The sequence below is a fragment of the Camelus ferus genome, chromosome 3 (genome assembly GCF_009834535.1).
Source record: "Camelus ferus isolate YT-003-E chromosome 3, BCGSAC_Cfer_1.0, whole genome shotgun sequence".
Taxonomy (NCBI): domain Eukaryota; kingdom Metazoa; phylum Chordata; class Mammalia; order Artiodactyla; family Camelidae; genus Camelus; species Camelus ferus.
Window position 1 is genome coordinate 111,059,809 of NC_045698.1, and position 20,705 is coordinate 111,080,513.

Consider the following 20,705-nt stretch of genomic DNA (forward strand, 5'->3'; position numbering starts at 1 on the left):
AAAATTAAATTCCCCAAAGCAAGAATTAAAAGGTAATGCCATGACTATATGACCTCTAAAGATACTCCAAGGTGAACAGAAAACAGATAACCTAGGTGACTTGGAGGTGAGTCAAAATGACAGTGTGAGTCGATGTTGTTGCCTGCATTACTGATGATAATCAATATGTAACACATGATATATCATCAGTATGTCACTGGTGATAATCAATAACCCAGGGATGGATACCACATCCGGAGTGGGGCACTGAATTCTTACATCTGGCCATAAAAGGAGAGATACAAATGCATACAAGGCGAAGACAAGTAGAGGAGAGAAGGGACCAGAAATCGTGTCCCAGAAGCAAGGCAATGTGAAGAAATGTGAGGTTCCCCTTCCAGTGTCTGGAGCATCACTGCCAGGTAGAAGAGAGTGTAGACGTGTTCTATGTGAGCACAAGGGGTCCAACTAGGACCAGGAGGCAGATGCCATCTGAAGACAGACTGTGTTTTAAACATTTCTAAGTCTCAGAAGTGCCCTGGGGTTGAGTGGACTTCCTTGGGTGTGGTAGTGAGTTCACCATCACGGAAGGCATTCAAGCCTAGTGTGGAAGATCACTTAGCAGTGACGTTGCGCAGATTAAAGGATGAGGCAGAGAATGTGGGGTCTCTAAAGAACCTTTCACCTGCCGAACTGAAGCAAGACAGGATCAATGACACCAATAGATGGTTTTAAAAAAAGAAACCTTCAAAGACTTATTTTGACAAATCACATGATATACCCCCATCCTCAATCCTAAGAAAAAGTGGGTACATCAGAGTGTGAAAAGACCATCTTCATCTTCTCTTCCATTGAGGACATTTTTACCTTCTCCAACATTTTCTAGCCTGTAAAGAGAGAAGAGAGGCTGATTAAGAGAGGCTGAAACACCAAAACCAGAAATAAATGGGTGCTGCTCAATTACAAAGCAACTAACCAACTGACCAAAGGCTGTTAGAGTTAAAAGGGCTCAGAGTTCATCCAGTCCAAGCCTCTCATTTCACAGATGGGAAAACTGAGGCCACAGATGTGCCAATCTATTGTAATAAGGGAATGTAAAGTTTCTGTATTGGCAAAACATAAAACCATGATCTAAACGGGTTTATTTACCAAGAGGATCTTCAAGGATGACTTTGAAAAGTTACCTGGCTAACCCTCTTGGGAATATTTATTTGTTAATAGATATTGTGGTACTGATGCAATTATTAAGTGAAAGCAAAGTCATCACAGTTACACCAAATCTTTTCATTTCTTTTGCAAAAAGCTACAGAACAGGACAGGTGTCTGAAATCCCTTTCCAGAGACTCTTCAAATTATTAAACACAACAACAACAACAAAAAACAAAACAAAAAAGAAATATCCAAATGTTACAGTCACAGATTACCCAGACATATAATCAGGAAACATGAAAATGATATGGCTTCTACAATTTATTAGAATTTATTTCTCTTTCAATAAAGCTAAGACAATATTATTAAAAACAAACAAAGAACTGCTCCCATGGTCTAATTTGGCAGAGGGATTAAACCCAGGAATGACATTGTACGTGTTTTTTCATTTTCCACACTGCCAACTCTCCTCTCAATGAACTCCAATTTAACAATGTCCTTTTAAAATGAGTCACCCAGAGTTGAACAAATAATGCGCAGAGTGACATATCACCTTCCTTCGTTTGCATGCCATACTTCTGTTAATGCACCCTGCCTCTGTATTTGCATTTTGGACAAATAACACAAGGTTAGACCAAGACAGAGGTTAATGTGATCTGAAGCCTCACATCTTTTTCACCTCTGATGCCACATCTCTCCAACCCTGTGTTTAATCAGAACACAAGCAAAGTCATTAAACCACTGACTAGTATCTAATCATTTGTAACAGCGTGTATAATCATTACAACAATCAGTCATGCAAGATGAATTACCTTGTGTGTTTCTGGAAACAACTGGCTTCCATGAGTTTCCCTGAAAAGACAAGGCCACGTTAGAAGCAGAGTGGCTGTGCTTATGTGAAACGCTGGGGGAGGCCCAAGGCTACCTTACGACGTGCACAGGTGGTCCAAAGGTGGGAATTTTTAGGACCTGGATTTGGCAGAGAAAGCCATTCCTTCCCCCAGATCAGACTGCTTCTTAGGCTCCAGCTAGTGCCCATTGTTTACAAGGTTGTGCCAACATTGTGGGCAATGGTGTTAAGTTGCTTTATTCTGGAGTCATTTGAATGTCATTTGAATTAAGGCATTCACTTGGCTTTAAAACACCTTCTTAGGAGACTACCCAGAATTTCCAAAACTGTAACATGCCTTTGTGTATGAAGGCTAAGGTCAGGCTTCCACTAACTTCTAAATTTCCTTCTGCAGTGCTCCTTAGGGGCAGATGTGGAGACACACCGGTTCCACTGCTGGTGCTCAAACAGCCTGAGATGGTTACTACTAGTCATGGCTCCTCACTGACTCCCAGTTTCCACTAATGACTACAGAACAATTTTTTTTCCCCTTTTTACAACAGGAGCAGGTGCCACGTGCCTATACGTTGCATGAAAACTACAAACTGCTTTATGACTCCTTCTTGAATGAAACTGTTTTTGAGGGAAGGGCGGAATGCAAGTTCAAGGACCAGATATGAACCTCCATGTAACTTTCTGGAGGGGGATGGGGGTAGTTAGGTTTACTTATTTATTTGTTTTTCAAGGAGGTACTGGGGATTGAACCCAGGACCTTGTGCATGCTAAGCATGCGCTCTACCACTTGAGCTAAACCCTTTCCCTGAAATTCCATGTACTTTTGCACATGATTTCAAGTGATTCAGTTGTCCACTGAGGTCTGTCTGTGGACCCTAGGTTAAGAAAACTTGTTTTGAGGAAATAAGTAAGAAGATTGGGATCATTCATGGCTCTCTTCCTGGGGCAATCCTAGCCAGAGGATGAGGCTGGGCCACCCAGGAGAGTGATAAAAACAGTGCTTTCGACTTAAGGCCATTAGGAAGATGAAATGAGCGAGGCAAATCAAGGGTGAGAACCGGCACAGAGTAAGTGTCCAATAAATAAAGTTGTTCTTATTTTTTAAAATTTTCTTTCCCCAAATCTAAACTCTATCAGGGGAACGAAACGCGAAGCCTTTAGCATCTTAGGCAGAATGAGTTTACCTGTTACCTCCTTGACAGGAGTGATGACAGAAATGGGACTCTAAGGAATGGAGAAAGGGGCAGGAAGCAAAATCAATCCACTCCCAGATCCCACTGGAGCTTCCAAAGCTCTGAAGGTTTCATCCCACCTGGTCCTGCCCTCCTTACCTCGGAGACGAAAGGCCAGAAGCAGTAGCAAGAACACCAGCCCCAGGGAGGGAGCGATGATCATGAGCAGCTCGTAGTTGTTGGCCATACTTATCTGATGAGACACAGGGAAAGCGTGTGGGCCACTCATTTCTGAACAGCCTCCTCATGTGAATTTCCTGTCACTATCACACCTTCCAGGGGCTGGCAGCTTCACTGCATCCCACCACCTTCTGCCCCAAACATCTCAAGATCTAAACAAAGCCAGTCTTACAAATTAGACCTTGTTAAAAAAAAAAAAATCTTGGAAAATCTGAAACAATTTTATCCAGACCCCCGCAAATTTTCCTAAGTCTAAAACATCAGGCAGCTGGGCTGTGGGGTCTGAAGATTTTAAAAAATCACTGGGCTGTGAGCTGTGCTCTCCACTGTCGAATCTCCTTGCTGGCCAGTTCCCAGATCCTCTCGGCTCTGCCTAGCCCTGTGCAGCTCTTCTCCTGGCTGACTCAGACTTCTAGAGGCAATAAGATGAAAGACGAAGTGGAACTCAATTTCAAAACGTCTGCAGCAGTGGTTCTCAAAGTATAGCCAGGGGACCCATGAGATCAAAATGATTTTCCTGACACAGAATTTGCCATTTTTACTGTCATTCTTTTATGAGACGTACAGTGGAGTTTCCCAGAGGTTACAGTTACGTGACGGGTGATGTGAAGATGTCAGTGTTCTGATGATGTAATATGCAAGCCGATACGAGAATCTCTCTCTCCTATTGAGCCAGGCATTAAGGAGACTTGCAAAAAATGTAAAAAGAATCCCACTTTTCTCAGTAATATTTTTTCACTTAGGCAAATGTAGTTATTTTTCATAAAATTTTATTTATGGTAACGTGTCATGGGTTCCTTATATTTGTTTTTAAATGAATGTATATTGTTTTTAATTTCTCAGCTTTTAATTTTTATGAGTGTGAAGGGGCTCTGACGACAAACAGTTTGAGAAGCACTGCTCTGCAGGCAGCATCTAGCTCCCTGGGGGCTACACCAGCTCCCGCTGGCCAGGCTCCATCCCCTCCCTGTCCTTTCTCACACATCAGCAAGGGCAGGAGAACAACCTCTCGTGGAGGAGAGAGAAGAGGGGAGAAGAAAAAAGGAATGGGACCTTCACTTTTCCTTTCTAGGTGTCTGTACCACCTGAAGGTTTTATATAAATCAGTTTGAATCACTTTTGTAATAATAAAAATGAATGACGGGGACACCCAGGAAACAGAGGAACCCTGGTGACAGGTGTTGCTTCTGCAGGATGTCACTAATCTTGGGCCACACAGAGGGGACATATAATGATTTCAATGTCTTTGCGTATTTTTCTCTTTTTGAAGCATCTGTATGTGTAGAAGTAAGGATATCAGCATTATTTCTGCCAAGAGTACAAGTCTATAAGTGCCTTAACTCTTTCCTAACAGTGGCAATGCGTTTGGCCCTTAGATCTATCTGCTCTCCCTAGTTCGTTTCTGCAAACCTCTACTGTGGGTTTTAAAAATCTAAGTCATGTACTTCAACATACTTCACTGAAAATTTTACCTGTTCTGATTCAACTCCATGTTGCACAAAATATATCGTCTCAGATGCTAGGAAGGAGAAAGAGAATAAAGTGTTTATATTTCCTGTGAGAGAACAGAATGCCACATCCTGAAACTGACATTTCAGTGGATGTATTTAATCTTTTAATCCCATCTTTCCTTCTTTACATAATTTAATTATGCACATTTGTTTTGATATGGTTTTATCTAAAGCTCATCTGCTATCTAATACTATCCCATAGAACCATCCCCATTTTATAGATGGGTAGAGTGAGGCATTAGGCAGCAGGCAAATGATCTAAATTTTCTGTAAGCCCCAGCAATGCATTCAGGATGTTTATCCAGCAAGAAAACTTGTCAGTCTACCAGGTAACAAATGTTTATCAAGCATTTATTATAGGCCATGGATACGATACGTTAGCTGTACCACTGACTCTGTCAGTGGAATTTACAACTTAGTACAGAAAACCAAATTGAAACAAATAATGTGAATACTTGAAGAAAACAACTGTGAAAAATTCTGGGAAGAAATGATATCATAGGGGCATGTCATAAGGGTGGCTGACATGTTCCAGAGTGTCAAGGAAAGCATCCTGGAGGACGGGAAATTTAAGCTGAGACACGAAATCTTTATTCATAACTGATAGTTGAGTTCAACGAAGGAAACATCCTGAGACTCCACTGAGTGCTCAGTGCAGTCTAGGCACTAAGAATGCAGAAATGAATTACAGCATGGCTCCACCCTCATGAAATTTACAGCACATTAGAGAAGGGAGACCGGAAAGTTATTTCAGCCTAATAGGCCAACGGTAAGGATGGACAGACTGCTGGGGTGGCTGGGCAGAGGGCGAGGCACTTAGCCCAGTGACAGCTATCAAAATTAAGCTCCGTGAGAACAGCGGTCCTCTCTGCCTGCTCAACAATGGGACTCCAACACTGCCTGGCACATACTTGGTGCTCAGTAAGTGTTTGTTGACCGAGTCGCATCTGAGCTAAGATTGTGTAAGAGTTAATAAAGCAAGATGGGGAAGGCATTTTAGGTAGAAGAGCAACAAAGCTACGGAAACAGGGAAGAGGATGGTTCCCATCCAACTGGCAAGGGTCACTGAGGGTGTAAATGAGAAGTGGGGAGCGGCAGGGTTGGGACCGAGACGGACTCATGGAAGGTCTTCTGTTTCATGCTGGTAAGTCTCCCTTTAATTCCGTAAGCAGTGGGTAACCACAGAGACGTTTTCAACAGGCTACGGTCCAGTTAGAAGGATAAGAGAACAGCCAAGATGCGATTAGCATCTGACTCCAGGTCTGAAGTTCAGAGCTAGAAGAATGAAGGGAAAGAGACGGATTCCAGAAGTGCCTAGGAGAGAGATCAAGAGGGTATGTGGGGCGAGAAAGAGATGGGAGGCTTAGATAACTCAAAATTCCCTTCTTGAGACACCACGCCATTGCCTCAATGGTCCCTGAAGACCGGGAAGAGCAGAAGCAGCGAGGCAGGGGGAGAAAGCACATGAGCTCAAATTCAGAGTCACTGAGCTTAAGGTACCTGAGGGTCAGATGGGCAAACAGTATTTGCATAACAAGCGGCTGATGGATCTGAAACAGAATCAAACTCACCAAAAGGTTGGAGATGGAGGTACTGATTGAGGAGACCCAGTATCCAGGGAGCAAACAGCATCCTCAAAATGTGTAAGAAACCCAAGGGCTGCATGTCCAGAGAGAGAGAGAGCAGCAGGAACCCCGAGAAACCCCAGCACGTAACAGGCAGGCAGAGGAGAAGGAGGAAGAAATGGGCAGAGGGCAGAAGGTAAGTGCAGCACCCCGGAGCCAGGCCCGGAGACTGTCCAGGAAGGATGCAAAGTCATGTGTGCAGTGAAACGTCCCATAGAAGCAGAACAGAAAGCCACACATAGACCAGCCAAAGGTAACACCTATCCAGGCTAGAAATAACTGAAACGGGTCACTTTTGCCCCCATGTTTCCTCGCACTCAAGGCAAAAGGAGGAATGTGATAGGTTCCAGGAGGCTCATAATTTGGTACAAGAGAGCTTATTTGTTCGACAGGGGAAGGGATTTGCTGACTGCCTGGGAGCACACACCTCAAAGGGGGAGACTCGGCTTGTGTTCATATCCTACAACACAGTTTCCGATGTTTTCCTCCCTGCCATTATCTCCTGGAGCTGGAAATTTGCAGGCAAGTATTCACAGTTCCAACCCTGTTCTGTCAAAATCCTGTTGTATTACAGTCATTTGTGATGGATAAGCCTGAAATGGAAACCGTCAAAGAGGAAAGCCAGCCTGGGTCAGTTTTGTCGTAGCTAATCTGTATTGGAGATTAGAATCGTCCAAGGGGAGAGACATCTTGTGAACACAAACACTGCTAAGTGATACCAAACAGGACTTTTTCTCCTCCTCCTCAAAATGCCAAAAGCCCAATGGAAGTACTCACAAGGCTGCACTGTTGTACACCAAACAGCAACAAGAAACACACACTGATGGTGATTTTTCTTCCCGGTGAAAAACAGCGATGCTAACGGCTAGAGGGTGGGAGTTAGACAAGTTAGGACTCTTGGTCGTCATGTCGTCTGGGTTCTCCTGGGCCTCACATTTCCAAAGCCCCGAACTCTGCCATGAGCAAGTTCAGGCAAAGGCAAGGGCTGCTGAGAACTTGCACGAAAAGCAATTCTGTGAGAGGCGGAGCATTTGAATAATGATCTCCCCAGCCCCAAATCATGTTCAATCAGAACCTCAGATTGTGACCTTATCTAGAAATAGGGTCTCTGCCAATGTAATTAGTTAAGGATCTTGAGATTAAATCATACAAGATTTTGGAGGGGCCCTAAATCCAATAGCTGGTAACTTCACAGGAAGGGAAGAGGTCACAGAGACACACAGAGAGAAGGTTACAAGAAGACAGAGGCAGAGACTGGAGTGATGCTGCCATAAATTAAGGAATCCCTGCGGCACCAGAAGCTGGAAAAGGCAAGGAAGTGTTTCCCTCTAGAGCCTTCAGAGAGAACATGCCCCTGCCGACACCTGGATCTCAGACTTCCAGCCTGAGAACTGTGAAAGAATAAATTTCCGCCCACTCCCTTTTTTTCTTTTTTAAATTTCTGCCCTTTGAAGCCACCTGGTTTGTGATACTTGTTACCGTGGCCCTGGGCAACCGATACAGGAATGAAAAGAAGTCGACATACGAAGAAAGTGAGTGGTCTTCAATGGGGGTGACCAGCCTAAGAGTCAGGAAATGGGCTCTGAGCTTATGTTTACTCTAAGAACAAACGGAATTAAAAGGCCTGGCGTTAAGCTCAAAAGAGCATCACTCCAGTATCATCTTATTACTAACATCCCATTGAACACTCAGTCCTCAGGAACAACTCCATGGGTCAGATGCTACCCCATCCTGCCAGTGAAAAAACTGAGGAATGACCTAGGGCAGACAGGTCATGGGTGGTGAAGCTGGGATTTGAACCGGTCTGACTGCTGTCAACACCTATGCTCTTAACAACCTTATTATACTCAAGTTCAAGCATAATTGTACCAGGTAAATAGCACGTCCCACTGAGGCAAGAACGAATGTTCACTATAACGATTTGCACTGAATCTAGAAAACAAATAGTCCAGAGCAGAGGGTTCAGTGCTTACGCTGACTGTGCAAGTCAATCCATTAGGGATGGGGAAAATGAGAGCTTCCGTTTACATGTAGTTAAATTGCATCCTTGAAATATTTATTTGGGAAATATAATGGACATACTAATACAGGGGTGTGTTTGAACAAATGATCAAGAAATGTTTTACTACTAATAATACATTACTAATCTGGTCAAGAGAGGAAGAATGAGTCATGCGGAAACCATGGGAGGCAGAATAATGACAGCCAAAAGTGTCCATGTCCCAACCTTCGGAATTTGTGATACGTTACCTTACATGGTGATTTCAAATCGGGAGGATTTCAAATCGGGAGGATTATCCTGGGCTATCCAGAAGGGATCAACGTCAGGATATGTGATGTGGAAGAAGAGGTCAGAGGAAAACGGAGATCTGAGGCTGCTACGTTGCTGGCTGAAAGGTGGAGGAAGGGGCCAAAGGCCAAGGAAAGCAAGTGGTCCGTAGAAGCTGGAAAAGGCAAGGAAATAGACTCTCCCCTAGAGAATTCAGAAGGCACGCAGCCCTGCCAACACCTTGACGTTAGGACTTCGGACCTCCAGAATAAGATCAATCTGTGTTGTTTCAAGCCACTGCCATGCTGCTAAGTTGTCACAGCAGCGACAGAAAACTAACACAGAGACACCGGTCTCTAAGATCTTCCAAGACAATGGCGGCTCTGGGGACGGGCACCAGGGACGAAAGGAAGATTGACTTTTTAGTGAAAAATGTTTTGTACGCTTTGCACTTTTGCCACGTGTGTGTATTATCTATCTTAAAATGAATTAAAGTGTAACAACAACAATAAAAGAATCTTAACCTTAACCATGCTTTTCCCAGGTCCATGTACTGACCAACGCTTCTGATGAATACCAGATTTTTGTTTACATTAAAAAAATACCAAAATGCGGACCCCTTGGCAGCTAGAGTTCTCACTGCAAAGGAGTACATTGGCTTGCTGGTTTAATTTTAGGCTCTTGAGTTCTGGGTATGCATGGGTTCTCTGACAAAAGGGAATTCCTATAAAACTTAACCCCTGACCTCAGAGCACTGTCAGGCTGCCACACGGCCTCCCTCACATTTTACCACCACTAAGTATCTCACCCAGACTTCCTGTGACCTTGCGCAAGATGTTTCCTCTCTCTGAGCCACAGTTTATTCATCTGAAAATGCCAGTACTTCACCAACTGAGCTCCTATGTCCTTTTTGACCTTTCGATCGCTGGATAACTTGTTAGAAAGAATTTGAATCATCTGAGAAAATTATCATTCCATAGTAATTTTTTAAGGTATAAAGCTATCCCCTTAAAAAGGGAAAGAGTCTGTAAATACTTACATATATATATATATACACACACACACACACACATATTTCTTGTTCCCCAAAGAAAACGAAGAAGAAACACTAAAAGGCTAAATACATCTGACTTTGAGTGGAAATACTGTAGGCAATTAAATTTTATTCTTATTAGTACTTGTCTATAATTTCTAAATTTTCTCAAATATGACAATTTTAACTGTAAAATATTCTGTGTATCATGTGTTAATTACTGGAAACTCTGCAAGATGCCTCAGTCAAGGGCCAGCTGTTAGGGTGTGTGTCATTTCTCTGAAGCCAGGCCACAGCGATGCTCTAAGTGAAACTTTGAAGATAGCTGTCAAAAACTCATTAACCCACAGCCAAAGAAGGGCTTTTGTGGTGCTATGAGAAAAGTCACCTCTTCAGATCGGAGTACTGACATTTAAAGATGTAACAGGATATATAATATTAGTTATCTTAACAGGTCAAAAATGATTTGATTTTTTAAAATAATGAGGACTGGTGAAGTCCAAGTAGAATTTGTAGACTCTTTAATTGTATTGTGTCAATGCAAATATCTTGATTTTGATAATATACTGTAATAATGTAAGATATTACCACTGAGGGAAGCTGGAGGAATGTATAGATGTCTCTCAACTATTTTTGCAAGTTTGTGTGAGACTAAAATTATTTGAAAATAAAAAGGTTTTTTTTTTTTAAAATGGCATCAACATTAGCAGTTTCATACAGTTCAATCTAAACCATGCATGATAGTAACCTTGCAGCAAAGACTTGTTGAACAGAAATGTGGAATGAATTTTAAAGCCAGTTTTAAAAGGAATAGAGAATGATTTTGTAAACAATTTGAAAATTTTTGTAAAAAATAATAAGAGATGTTACTCTGTTTTAAAGGGAAAAAAAACCAGATCTGAGCGGATATAGCCCCAGCTGTTCCCAGTAATTATCTCTTCACCTTGATCATTTGGGGCAAGGGCTGGGGAATGTTTGGAATATAAAGAACTTCGACTTTATAGTGTCTTAACTTTTTATGTCACAAGAGCATGGACTTATTTTGGAACCTGAAAAATCAAGTTAACAAAAGTAAATGTTAACACTAAGGTACAAAAACACCATCTTTACCTTCTAAGGACTTCTCGTCGAGTAAGGTAAGGGCCGATGTTCGGTGCACACTCTGGAAAATAAACCTAGCGAAACATATTCCCATCTGCCCTTTTGAAGGAATGTGTCCTGTTTCTGGACGGTGCAGATCAAGGGCTAACAGATCACAGCCTGAGGGCCAAATACAGCCTGAGGCCTGTTTTTGCACAGCCTGAGAGCCCAGAAGGGTTTTCATATTTTTAAGGTTGGGGGAAAAAAAAATCAAAAGAAGAACAACTCATCACACACGAAAACTGCGGGCGATTCCTATTTCACTGTCCATTGGGACAGTTGCACTGAAGCACGAGGTACCCCTCGTACCTGTGTCCTCTCCAGCTGCTCTTGTACCGTGGGGGCAGTGGGGCCGCTGTGACAGGAACAGCACACCTTGGGAGGCCTGGAAGATGTACTATCGGCCCTTCTCAGAAAGTTTGCTGACGACCAGTAAATCGGTCTCCTGGCGCAGGTACAATGCCCGCCCATGGAGTCAGGGACTTAAATGTGTTATATCTGAGTACAATTTTAACCTTAAACCTTCAGAACGTCCTTCAGACCCTGGGGTGTGGGGAGACATCCTAAGGTGGCCGACTAGACCCCACTCTCTCATTCAGATAAAACCAAATGTGCTGTGTGTAATTCTGGAAGGGCGCTGGATTTTGGGTTAGAAAATCTTTTACAAATCCCTTTCAAATCTCACCCCTGTTTCCATCCCATTAGCAGAAATGTGCTTCAAAATTACTAGGGACTTCCTCTCGGAATCAGTTTATCGCGCACTACTGCAGCTCTGGCATAATGAACACTTCAAGTAAATTATTTCATTTAAGGCTTAGAAACCCCATGTTACCGATGTAAAAACGGAGGCTGGAAAAAATTTCAATTGCTCACCCAAGGTAACACAGACAGCAAAAGGAAATTTGAACCCAACTCTGAATGACTCAAAAGTCCTGATTGTAACCACTCTGAGAGAAAAGAAAAAGAGCATATTCAAATCCTGTCTGAAAACATGAACTCTCTAACCATTGGGCTTCACGCCAGATGCCACCTGGAAATAAAAGCTCGATCTTCTCAGTGGGTACACTTTAAAACTCATATTACGTATGTTGACTCATCTCTGAATCATCATTCAGATGAGTAGAGACTCATCTGTATCTACTTTTAAAACAAATTAAGTTCTGAAATAAGTCAATTCAATGATACAATCTTCACACAATCCTACAATTTTAAAAGTGACAGCTTCAAGGCTTCAGAGAAGTTTCTTTCACTGGGTGCAGTTGGCTAATGCTGCCCCCTTCTGGATCACTTGTGGTATGGTCTTAAAAAAAATCCAAAAGTCAACGAAAGGCACCAACAATCAGTCTGAGTGTTTTGGATTTGAGAGATATTCGAAATTATCCTGACTCCCTTTTTTTTTTTTAATAAAGAGAAAAACTAAAATCTAGATGTCTTCACTCACACAAGGTTTCACAGTAATAAGTAAAAAAGGAAGTGCCTAGAAGACACACTATCCGACCTTACCAGGCAGCACTCAGGCAGATCTGGAATTTCAAAACCCTTTTTGAAAACAGAAACACGCATTTATTGAATGCACATACTTCCTTTAAATTTTGGAGACCTCTGCACGTCTTTTAATATGTGGAATGATCAAAAAGAGAACTATGCACCTGAATAAATCAACCCACAGAGTGTTACATGCGTGAGTCGAGTGAATTAGCTCCAAGGGCAAAATTGAGTCCGTTTTTTTTAATTTTGAAAGGAAACAGACCAAGTTGTGAAGGCACCCAAAGTGGTGCATAAAGAGAAGGCAACGCAGCGATGACTTCACACTTCACGCAGGCGAGGTAACAGAAGAGAATCAGAGATTCTAGAACACCATTATTTCAGAGTCACCCAGTTCCAGACTTGGCCTCAACCTCCCACTGCCTCCAAGGATGCGCCAGCAGCAAAAATCCCCTCATCTTCGTGAGAGCTTGGAGTTCACCCCTCAGGCTACTGCTCTCATGTGCCCATACCTCCGTCTCGGTGGAGCACAGACAAGCCCTCTCTGACTTCCCCACTGGACTCCTCTCTGAAGGGCAGTGCCTAGCACTGCTCTGCCCACACCCGCCGACCAGTAAGTCTCGACTGAGGGAGGTGGCGAGGGGGCACATTCCACTGAGAGCCCTCTGGATTTCTAACAACAGTAGTAATAAATGGATACCGTATAACAAGCACTTGCTATGTGTCAGGCACAGAGTAAGCTCCTTTGCACGTTTGATCGCAGACTGTTCTGCGGTGGGTACCATTACTGTCCTCACCTCACAGGGGGGCTGCTGTGGCGGATGTCAGGAAACTGGCTCACGGGACAGAGCGAGGAAGGGAGAGCGCAAACCCCAGAGCCAGAATTATCCACCCACGGAGCCCAAGCTCTTATCCTCTGCGCTCTGTGGCCTTTGGTCAATGTAGCAAGAGCTCACACACATTTGCTCTGAACAGACCACTGCCGGGAGGGGGAACGACCACGCTATGTCGCGGCACAATGGGAAGCGGTCCGGTCAGACTGCAGCGCTAGCCTCCCTCCACCCGCTGCCTAGGCGGGAGCGGTTTCCGGAAGGAGATCCTGACCTTTGTTATTTCTGTTAATGATGATGAGTGCAGTGGAAGCAGCTGAAAATGCACAAAGCCCTTCCACATTTATTATCACATTCAAAATTTATTAATTATTTTATTTTGGGGGGAGGTAATGGGGTTTTTATTTATTTCCTTATTTTGAAAATTGAAGTATAGTCAGTTACAATGTGTCAATTTCTGGGGTGCAGCAGCATGTCCCAGCCATGCATATGGAGGTCCTGGGGACTGAACCCAGGAGGAGGACCTTGTGCTTGCTAGGCACACGCCCTCCCACTGATACACCCTTCTCACTATTACCACATTTGAACTTTGAAATGAATCTATGGGGCAAGCAAACTTGGGCCAAATTATTGGAAGGGGAGTAAATTGAAGCTCAGAGAGGTCCTATATCTTGCCCAAGGCTGCACAGCTAGTGATGGTTGCTAGTAAAACGACTGAACAATGATATCTGATTGCAAATTCCACTTGTGTTCCCTTCTGCGGTACTGCAGGGCACCACAGGGGTCAGCGGTCCACAAGTGCGGGTAGGTTCTTGCCAAAGGGCATCAGTACCTTTATTCATTCGTTCCCAGCGGGGAGAACAGACACTTCACCTCATCACAGAGCTCGCTGAGGTTTATCCACTGATCTGAGCCTCCTGTGAAGCCAGGGGTCTCTCTCCACCACCTGACTTGGTGTCAGAGAGACATTTGGGTCTGCAGGGTGGTGGTCACCCAGCTTACCTGGTTGAACACTCACGAGGACCCGTCTTAGGGCCAGCTCCGTGTTCAGCTTCAGTGGTACCCGACTTTGCTTTCTCTGTTCACCCTGCCACGGCCATGCCTCTCTTAAAGCTTGGCGACTTTCTCTCATCTTATTTGGTTGACCTTTCTGAAGGTGAGCTGCTTGCTAGATGCTAGAATTACATGGATTCAATTCCAACTTTATTAATAAAAAAAATTTTTTTTGGTATGGTTGTTAGAATATAATGCTATTGTGAGAGAAACCATGAGAATCCACTTTTTGTCCTTTTCCTTTATCCCTAGATTGCCGGGCTACCAGCTGATTCCAGCCTGTGAACAGCACTGGGCATGAGAGATAAAATAAATCGGCTAATGCCTCACGAAAGATGTTGACTTTGAAATCAATTGCATCCAATTTCTTTCCTCCTAACAATGGCATTTGAGAGTGAAAATGAGCTTTACTTCATTCCCCTGCCTTCGTCCTGTTCCTTCTGCTGAACTTGTACTGAGAAAGGCAATTCCTCTTCCAAGTTCTTTGTGCCCTTGCACTTGAGAACCAGAGAGCATCGAGTTCCGATGGGGCTTCACTCCATCTTCAGTTCAATAGTGCGGTGTAGGGGAAAGAGCTCTGATCCGGGAGCCAGAGGAGAGTCCTACCTAGGACCGACTTCCTCTCCTCTTGGAACTTTTTTCATGCCTCTGTGCCTCAGCTTCCATCCATGTAGAATCAGGCGAGTGTACTACACCAGCAATTCCTAAGTGCCCTCTTGGAGCCAGGACTGGGCTGGACTAGCTTCAGAAGAATCTCCTGCGAAAGTGTTAAACACACCATTTCTTGGATCCACCCCCAGAGGTCCTCATTCTGCAAGTCTTGAATGGGATAGGAAATCTGTGTTCTCACTAAGCTCCCTGTGGTTCCAGCCCACGGCCGGGTCTGGCACAGATAGACTGGCTGATGTCAGAGTTCTTGGTCCCCCAGTCTTCCCCCACATCCCTGGGTGGTCAGCATGAGCTCTGACTGCTCTCTACCTCCATTTATTTCTATCCTCACCCTTTTCTCTTATCTCCATTTCTAGACCAAACCCAAATTGCTCCGTTTCTGAGTTTGCCTCCCCTTCGCCTATATCAGGACAAACCTTCTCTCTCTACCTTGACTCCTCTCTAAATATTCACCCTCCAACTCCTGGAAAGAATACCTAACATTTATTCTCTAATAGCTGCCCATCTTTGGACTTCAAGGTGTCCACCACAGAACTAACACTGTTCCTTTAATGGTCCCCCCAGCCATGGTTCACAACCACCTTTCTAAGTGCCTCATCTTATTTGACTGGCCTTTAGAATTTCCTAATATTTAACGACACCCTCCATAACCTTTGCTCCGGGACCCCTTTCTACTTTTGCTGTCTCCCTCTCTGCCTCCTTAGCCAGCTTTTCTGCTTCCACTAGACCCTCTCCCCATTTAGCTGATCCTGTATGGAGGTGGGGGCGTCTGCATTTGCAAGCCTTCATCCCCATGTCATCTCACACAGTATCTTAGGCAATGCCACAGAGCTTCCATTACTCCCTCTGCTACAATAGAATAAAGTGTTTAAGAGCTCAGTTTTAAAAACCAAGAGACTGGAGTTCTCTGGCAAATTTCTTAACCTCTCCAAACCTCAGATTCTTCTCGATTGTAATGAATGTAGTAATAGAATCTTCCTCACAGATCGGGATGATGGCCAACAGTGAGGTGAAGGCCCAGCATTGGCCTATGAAAAGCGCTCAATAACTCATTTATTATCAGAGACTCAACATTAGATGGATACCCCTGAACTCTCCCTTATGAGATAACATGTATAAAAGTGTTGGTATAGTGGCAAGTCCCCATCCAGCACTTACAATGTGAATCGTCATAGTAATTATTGTTTGATCAGAGGGAGGTGCTCACCATCAAAGACACTGAGTCCCTACTGAGGTATTCATAAATCACCCCAGCCCCACATTTCCAACTGCCGCTTAGACGTTTCCCAGGGGCACTCCAAACTCAAGATCTCCCAAATAAATTTCACTCTTCCTCCTGGGGTTCCTGTACCATCAGTGGCCCCATCACATGGATCTAGTCTCCCAGGTACAGAGAATCAATCATCCTTCATTCTTACTCCAGTCACCAAGTCCTCTCAGTTCGAACTCCTAAATGGTTTTGAGTCTGCTCCCTCTCTGTTGTTACTGCTGCCATCATTCTAGTCTAGACACTCATCTCCAGCCTGAATTATTGCAGGAGACTCCTGGGGAGCCTCTGTGCCTCCAGGCTTACTTTCCTCTAATACATCTTCCACACTCTCGCCAGAATGATTTTTCCTAAAGCAGAATTGAAAATATCATCCCCTACTCAAAAAGCATGAGTGGTCCTCGTGACCCTGGAATGAAATCTAAATTCTTCAGCCCATCAGTCAAGTCCTTTAAGAACCTCGGCCATTCCTAGCTTCCTGTCTCCTTTAAACTAGACTATTAAACAATCTCCAAAGATTTCAAGCTCTTATAAGAGCAAAGCCCCTAGCTTTGCTCATCTGTTCCCCCTACCTGTTCACCCTCTTCTGCTCAATGAAATGTTCTCATTCTTAAAGAACCAATTCAAAGATCACCGAGTGAAATCATCCCGGCCCTTCTTTCCCAGTTAGAGTTCATCTCTCCCTTCTTTGGGCCCCCCAGGGTAACTTTTGCTTCTATCCCAAAACAAAGCTCACTGGATGATTGTTTGCTGTGCACAAGCCTGTCTATCCCACTGAAGTGTGACTCCTTTAAGAGCAGAGGTCACAACTGACTCATGTTTATATGTTCTGGGCCATGGTCAGAGAAGCAACGAGATAAGCCACGTTTAATGCATGATAGATTTGAAGGGCCTTTACCAAATACCATGTTGCCTATTTCCATGTATCCAAGCCAAATGCCAATATGAAAATACACAACCCCATCTCCAACCACTTTTCTCCTTGAAAATCTTTGGATTCCATGGAAAGGCTAGCTTGCTCTGGACCTTGAAGCTTCGTAAAACAGAAAGAGACAGTAAGAGAACAAATGCTGCTAAAAGTACCCCGTTCCCACACCCCCTTGCCCCCCCCCCCCACCATCCTAACCCTGGGACCAAGGAAAAGCTACTATAAGAATCTCAAGGAAAGGAAAATGTTACTATTACCAGAGCAATGTTCTTTTTTTTTTTTTTCTTCCAGTTTTACTGGGTGGACAGCCACGTCCTCATGCATGTTTAGATGCATTAAATTTCAAACCGTTCTACAGCTTGGACCTCATGCTTTTTGATGACTGTAATGATCCACCTGGAGGACTGAGAAAAAGTGAACCTGAGGAAATATGAAAATCTGCCCTCAGGACAGTTCTGATGAGAGACAGGGGCTGCAGTCCTGGGGCGAAGGTCAAGATTACCTGGGAGCAGAACTGACTGGCCTGGTCTCAGCAGTCTTCCTAACTCACTACAAGCCTCTTGCAACTCGCTGGCCCTTTCTGGACCTCAGTTCCTCAACGTCTTCAGTTTCCCAGTTTTCCACAGAGAACTCCTCCCCAGGAGTTCATGGGCCCAAGTTTAAAACCCCTGAAATCCCGGAGTGAGTCACAGCTTTCCCTCTGCCTCGCTGTGTGATCTTAGGAAAGTCACTCCACATCTCTGAGCTCCATTTCTAGGCAGCCTCAGAGTGGAGGTGAGGATTTGCTGCCCCAGTTTGGGCTTCTTCAGATGATGTCCAAACACTTTAAAAGTGGAAGAGGGCACTGAAGCAGGAAATATACACTTGGAGGTGTCTTATCAAATAAATAATACAAACCAGGAAGCTCTTGCATAGCAAACTCAACCATGGCTCTTTTGCAGGCATAACTTGATTTCCAAGCCTAAATTATAGTGTGGAGCCTCCCGAGATTGAGTGAAATGAGAAGGACAGAACAACTTGGAGGCATCAGAAGATTAAAGATGTCCACTCACAGGAATAAAACCAATAACCCAGAGTTCTGTAGAGTCATGGAAAAAGGAGTCAGTGAAAAGTTTTCAGAATGTCGGATTTACTCTAATAGTGGATAGAGAATGACTATGGGGAGACATTTTAAAAAGCTTTCGTAACTTCCCCAAGTTTGTAATTTTGTCACTCATTGCCTGTTTCCTGGGTGGGATTTTTTTTAAACTACTAGTTTAACTATTAGTTTAAACTACTAGTAGTTAAAAAAAATCACACACACAGAGAAAAAAATGTGAAAATGAGTGTGTATATGTCCATGAATGACTGAAAAATTGTGCTGAACACTGGAATTTGACACAACATTGTAAAATGATTATAAATCAATAAAAAAAAGTTAAAAAAATAAATAAAATCATTCACCTAACACACACACAAAAAAAATCACACACAAAAAAGAAAAGGTGGTCAATATCACTAAACATCAGGGAAACACAATGACATATCACCTCGCACCTGCTAGAATGGCTACCATGAAAAAGACAAGATACGACAAGTGCTGGTGAGGACGTGGAGAAAAGGGAAGCTTGGGCACTGTTGATGAGACTGTAAATTGGTGCAGCCACTATGGAAAACAGGATGGAAGTTCTTCAAAAACTTAAAAATAGAACTACCATAGGATCCAGCAATTCCACTTCTGGGTATATATGCAAAGAAGATGAAATTATCATTTCAAAAAAATATCTACACCTGCATGTTCACTGCAGTATTATTCACAATAGCCAAGATATGGAAGCAAACTAAACATACGTTGATGGATGAATGGATAAAATGTGGCATATATATATATATATAATGGAATATTATTCAATCATAAAAAAGAAATCCTGCCATTTGCAACAACATGTAATAAGTCAGATAGAGAAAAGACAAATACTGCATGGTCTCACTTATATGTGGACATCAAATTCATAGAAACGGGAGAATGGTGGTTGCCAGGGACGGAGGGGTGGAAGAAATGGGGAGATGTTGGTCTGAGGGTACAAACTTCCAGTTGTAAGAATAGGTTCTGGGAAATCTAATGTACAACATGTTGACTGCTTAACAGCAACAACAAAAAAACCCCATAAAACCAAACAGCAAGTCAGTTGGGAGCTGGCAGGTGTGGCCTCTTGCTCCCCTGCTGACCTGGCCTGAGAGTGAGAGTGAGTAGAAAGGGAGAGACATGCAGAGGCACGCAGATGAGAGGGAACTGGAATCCATCATGAGGACTGTCATTTACCAGCCAGTAATCATGCACCAGGCCTTTTATCATGTATTTCCTCACTCAGCAGCCCTAGGAGATATGTACAGCCATTATGGCCACTGTACGTTTGGAGGAAACGGAGATTTAGAAAAGGACAGAACAAGAGCCTGAGATTCTAAAACCAAAGCAAAAGAAAACAAAACCAAAAAACCAAAAAACAAAAACCCAGCATAAAATGGTGGGGCTGCATCTCTCACTCTCTAATCCACTGCCACCCAGAAGACTGTGAGAAGAAAGGACTGGAAATAAAGGATTTGGGATGTTACTAAGGCAGTAAAACTGAGGCTGAGGCATAATCGGCAGAGGACTTAATCCCAGGCCACCTGATTTTATTTAGGAAATGACGTAGTGACAGGGCTCTCTTCGCCCTGGTTTCAGAGTCCCTGCCCAGGACAGAGAATGTGTCTTTGGGGAGAAATTTGGGGCCATTTCATACATTCCTGCAGCCAAGCAAGAAAAGAAATTAATCTCAGGCTGGATGCAGTGATTTGAGTTCTTAGCTACCTGCAGGGGTAAGAGTTCATATTTCCTGAACAGACTGCCTTTAGCTGAGGGCAGAATCTATGAGAATTTTTATATTTTTATTATTGTTATGGTTGCTTGAACATACGTATACTCATTGTCACATTATTTTTCTCTGTGAGCCACCACAGGATCTTGTATGCATTTCCCCGTGCTTCACAGTATAATCTTGTTTATCTATTCTACTATCCTTCATCACTTTTCTACTTGCTACCTTCTCTTCTGTCAGAAGACAGCCCCCTACCCTCACCCCAACCCATGACAAAGAAGGTTTGGGTCTTTGGCACCTGGTTATCAACCTGTAGTCCAGATTTCCCGTCTTCCCGCTGTAGGAGTTTGGGCATGCCAAAGCTTCTCAAAGTCAGATCACCCTTGCATTTCATCTTGATTTACAGTCTTCATTCAAAACCTACCCCCTTCCACTCACTCTTGTCTGTCCCCTCCAATTCCATCTTCTGAGCCTTCGTCAGTGATGTTACATTGCCTCCTCCTCAGAGGTAAAGGATGGTTGTTTTCTGACTAATAAACAGAAAGACACTCTAACTCTCTGCTAATCAGACCAACAAAAGAACGAGATGACGTTCGCTTCTCAGGAGATTGAAAAAAATTAAACAAATGGTCCTATGGAGTGTAGGGACGATACCGGAAAACAGATATTCGGGG

The 20,705-nt window shown here is 43.5% G+C and overlaps 1 protein-coding gene across 1 annotated transcript in view; it reads right to left on the reverse strand.

Moving 5' to 3' along the window:
- Positions 1–703: 703 nt before the first annotated feature.
- The window catches only part of TIMD4 (T cell immunoglobulin and mucin domain containing 4), a 30,507-nt gene continuing 10,505 nt past the window's right edge, over positions 704–20,705 (reverse strand). Inside the window, exons 6-9 of the mRNA XM_006176441.3 lie at positions 4,857–4,903; positions 3,304–3,397; positions 1,941–1,980; positions 704–866 (exon numbers count right to left, since the gene is read on the reverse strand). Of these exons, the coding sequence (XP_006176503.2) occupies positions 794–866; positions 1,941–1,980; positions 3,304–3,397; positions 4,857–4,903 (254 nt within the window). The 3' untranslated portion in view covers positions 704–793. The remainder of the gene's footprint in view (positions 867–1,940; positions 1,981–3,303; positions 3,398–4,856; positions 4,904–20,705) is intronic.